Source organism: Hyposmocoma kahamanoa, unplaced genomic scaffold (assembly GCF_003589595.1).
Source record: "Hyposmocoma kahamanoa isolate Upper Pololo Valley unplaced genomic scaffold, ASM358959v1 98089, whole genome shotgun sequence".
NCBI classification, from domain to species: Eukaryota; Metazoa; Arthropoda; class Insecta; order Lepidoptera; family Cosmopterigidae; genus Hyposmocoma; species Hyposmocoma kahamanoa.
The window spans coordinates 14616-18267 of NW_020655490.1; the positions used below are offsets into that span (position 1 = coordinate 14616).

At 47.1% G+C, this 3652-nt stretch overlaps 1 protein-coding gene across 1 annotated transcript; it reads left to right on the plus strand.

The window, feature by feature from the left end:
• Positions 1–274: 274 nt before the first annotated feature.
• Positions 275–3639, plus strand: LOC113238749 (the record flags this gene model as incomplete). Its single annotated transcript, XM_026475583.1, has 3 exons — positions 275–409; positions 2260–2877; positions 2921–3639. Coding segments are annotated over exons 1-3 (1472 nt in total), but the record flags the coding sequence as incomplete, so codon positions are not given.
• Between the last annotated feature and the right edge of the window lie 13 nt (positions 3640–3652).

Here is a 3652-nt window from a genome sequence, read left to right on the forward strand (position 1 = left end):
ACGACCTAAATCAAAGTCATTTCCTTGCTGGTACAATCGAAAACTAATAAGAAAGCTGAATGAGAAAAATAAACTACGTACACGTTTTAGAAAATACGGCAATCCACTAGATCATGTTAAATTTGAAATGCTTCGCGATGAATGTGAATTTTTAATCCAAGCATGCCACACTAAATATATTTCATTAATTGAAAATAGCATTAGAAGTAACCCAAAGTTCTTCTGGAGCCATAACAAAAAAATTAGAGGTGACAGACCCGACTATCCTTCAACAATGGTTCTAAATGGGGTGGTATGTACGGATGGAAAGAATATTTGTGATAGTTTTGCAAGACATTTCTCCGGCATTTATGGCAATGGAGTAACTCGGGATATACCGAACACAGCAAATATTGTGCAAGCGCAGACGGTAATGAATGTTTTGACTGTTAGTGAAAACGACGTTAGTCTAAAGTTGAAAAATCTTGATACCAGTAAAGGTGCTGGACCGGATAACGTACACCCACATTTTATAAAAGAATGCGCGTCAGCTCTGGCTGGGCCATTGACTCGTATTTTCAATAAATCCCTTGAAATTGGCATTTTCCCTGCCATGTGGAAGGAATCCCGTGTTGTACCGGTTTTCAAGGACGGGGAAAGAAACGACATTACTAGATATAGACCTATTTGTATATTGTCAGCTTTTCCCAAAATTTTTGAAAGTCTAGTTTGTCCTATTATTAACTGGCATATGAAACCGTTACTCAATCCCTGTCAGCATGGTTTCCTTCCAGCGAGGTCAACCATGTCTAATTTAGCTCTATATATTGATGAATTAATTGAAAAAGTAGATCAAAATAGACAGATCGATGCAATTTATACTGATTTTTCCAAAGCCTTTGACATGGTTGACCACACCATATTAATTACTAAGTTGAAAGCATATGGTTTTCAGGGAAGCTTTCTTGATTGGTTGGGATCCTATCTGAATGGTAGAATTCTGAAGGTGGTAATGGGAGGCTATGAGTCGGTGGCTTTTACGGCTGGTACTGGTGTGCCCCAGGGCTCGCATCTCGGTCCTATTTTGTTTAATATATATATAAATGATATTTTCCAATGTTTCTACCATAGCAAGTTTCAGCTCTATGCAGATGATTTAAAACTATACAAACAAATAACTTCAATTGAAGATGCGGATAAAATTCAGGATGATTTATCTAGATTGACTGAATGGTGCAAAGTTAATAAACTCTTACTTAATCAGAACAAATGCTACCAAATCTCTTTTTCAAGAAAAACGCATCCGCTAGTATATAATTATCAAATCGACGGTACTTACTTGCAGAAAGTGACCGCGGTGCGAGACCTGGGGGTTACAGTGGATGGTAGACTGAGCTTCATTCCACATGTTGACAATATTATAAAACGCGCCTTTAGAATTTCAGCGCTTATAAGACGGACGACTAAAAGTTTTAAGAGCGCTGCTAGCAGGATGATTTTATTTAACTCTTTATCGCGTAGCACTCTAGAGTATTGTTCTGTTGTGTGGAACCCCCATTACCAAATACATTCTAATCGTTTGGAACGTGTGCAAAGTAAATTTCTTCGGCATGTTTGTTATTGTGATGGAGCTCTGGATACTTGTGACTCTTACGCTAAGCACTTGAAAAGATACAGGACGCTGTCTCTGTCGAATCGTAGAACTATGCTTGATCTTTGTTTTTTCCATAAAATTGTGAATAATTCAATAGACTCTCCAGAACTTCTGAGTAGGGTTGGGTTTACAATCCCAAGACCAAATGCAAGAACAAGAAATTATATACCTTTCAGATCTCGTGTTTCTAGGACTAATCTTGGTATATCTGGTCCTATAAATAGAATGGTTAAAACCTACAATCAATTTCATAGACAGTGTGATTTGGATATTTTTAAAGACTCACTGCTCTGCTTCAAAACTAAAATTAAAAAATTCATGTCTTCTTAAAACTAAAATAAAATATTAAAGGGATTAAAATTGAAAATTTCAATTAAAATAAGTAATTTTATTAATCTGTAACTTGCTATTTGCTTTGTAATCCTGTAATAAACTCTTTAAAATGTAAATCTTACTCTATAACATAAACCGCTTGTATTTTACTAGTATGCTGTGGTAGCCTGTAAGTGCGATATATATAATGATTTTATATTTTGATTGTAAATTATTAGCTATACTCTTTATATGTATTGTGTTGGCTATCCATTTCTGAATAAATAAATAAAATAAAAATAAAAAATACCCAGACGGGTGCCCGCATAGTCGAGGTGCCCGGGGCGACCAGCGCCGAGAAGGCCGACACCCTGGCGGCCAAGCTGGAGGAGGCGATCGGGGGGCTGGCGACAGTAACGCGGCCTACCAAAACCGCCGATCTAAGGGTCACCGGTTTTGACGAGTCAGTGACCCCGGAGAAGATCCGGGCGGTGGTGGCCGCGAAGGGCCGATGCCCCCAGTCCGCCGTGAGCGTGGGAGCCGTCAGACTGGCCCCCAACGGGAGGGGGTCAGCCCTCGTCCGCTGCCCGGTGACGGCGGCCCAACGGGTGGCGGCTGCCGGCCGCATATTGGTGGGGTGGTCCTCCGCCGGGGTCCATGTGATGGAGCCGCTCCCCATGCGCTGCTTCAGGTGCATGGGGATTGGTCACACCAGAGCCCTCTGCCCGTCCAGTGTAGACAGGAGCGGGCTCTGCTTTAGGTGTGGCCAGGTGGGACACTCGGCCTCCGGGTGCACGGCGACCCCGCGGTGCTCGGTCTGCACCGCGGCTCGCCGTCCAGCGGACCACGTGATGGGGGGGCGATCTTGCGCTCCCTCCCCCACCAAGGGCAAGTCGGCGGGGACCCCAGGCCCCCCCCTATTGAGGGACAAAGTATGGAGCAGTAATGCCAGCACGCCACCATATTATACTGCAGGGCAACCCCAACCACTGCGCCAGGGCACAGGACCTATTGGTCCAGGCCATGGCGGAGTGGGGGGTTGCGGTGGCTGCTGTGGCGGAGCCATACTTTGTCCCCCCGCAGAGGAATTGGGCGGGGGATCGGGAGGAGACGGTGGCCATAGTGGCGTCGACTGCCGGACACTCCCCCCCTCTAGTGGTGAAGGAACGCGGGTCAGGGTTCGTGGCGGCGAGGTGGGGAGAAGTTATCCTAATTGGGGTGTACTTCTCTCCAAACCGCACCCTAGCCCAATTCCAGGCGTTCCTGGAGACCCTAGAGAGGGCGGTGAGGAGGGCAGCTCCGACGCCGGTGTTGGTGTTGGGGGACTTCAACGCCAAGAGCGCGGCGTGGGGTTCTCCGGTCACCAATACCAGGGGGCCAGAGTTGGAAAATTGGGCGGCAGTCCTAGGGCTAGCCATCCTCAACCGGGGCCATGCCAACACGTGCGTTCGGCGAAATGGGGGGTCAATCGTGGACGTCACGTTTGCGACCCCCTCATTAGCCGCGCGAGTATCCGGCTGGCAGGTCCTGGAGGACGAGGAGACCCTCTCCGATCATAAATATATACGGATGAGGGTCTCCCATACGCCGCCCACGGCGGCCTCCAACACGGCCCCCGGGGGGGGCTTTCCCAAATGGGCACTCACCCGCCTGGACCTTGAGCTCGCAGAGGAAGCAGCCATGGTCCAGGCGTGGTGCCCCCCCCCC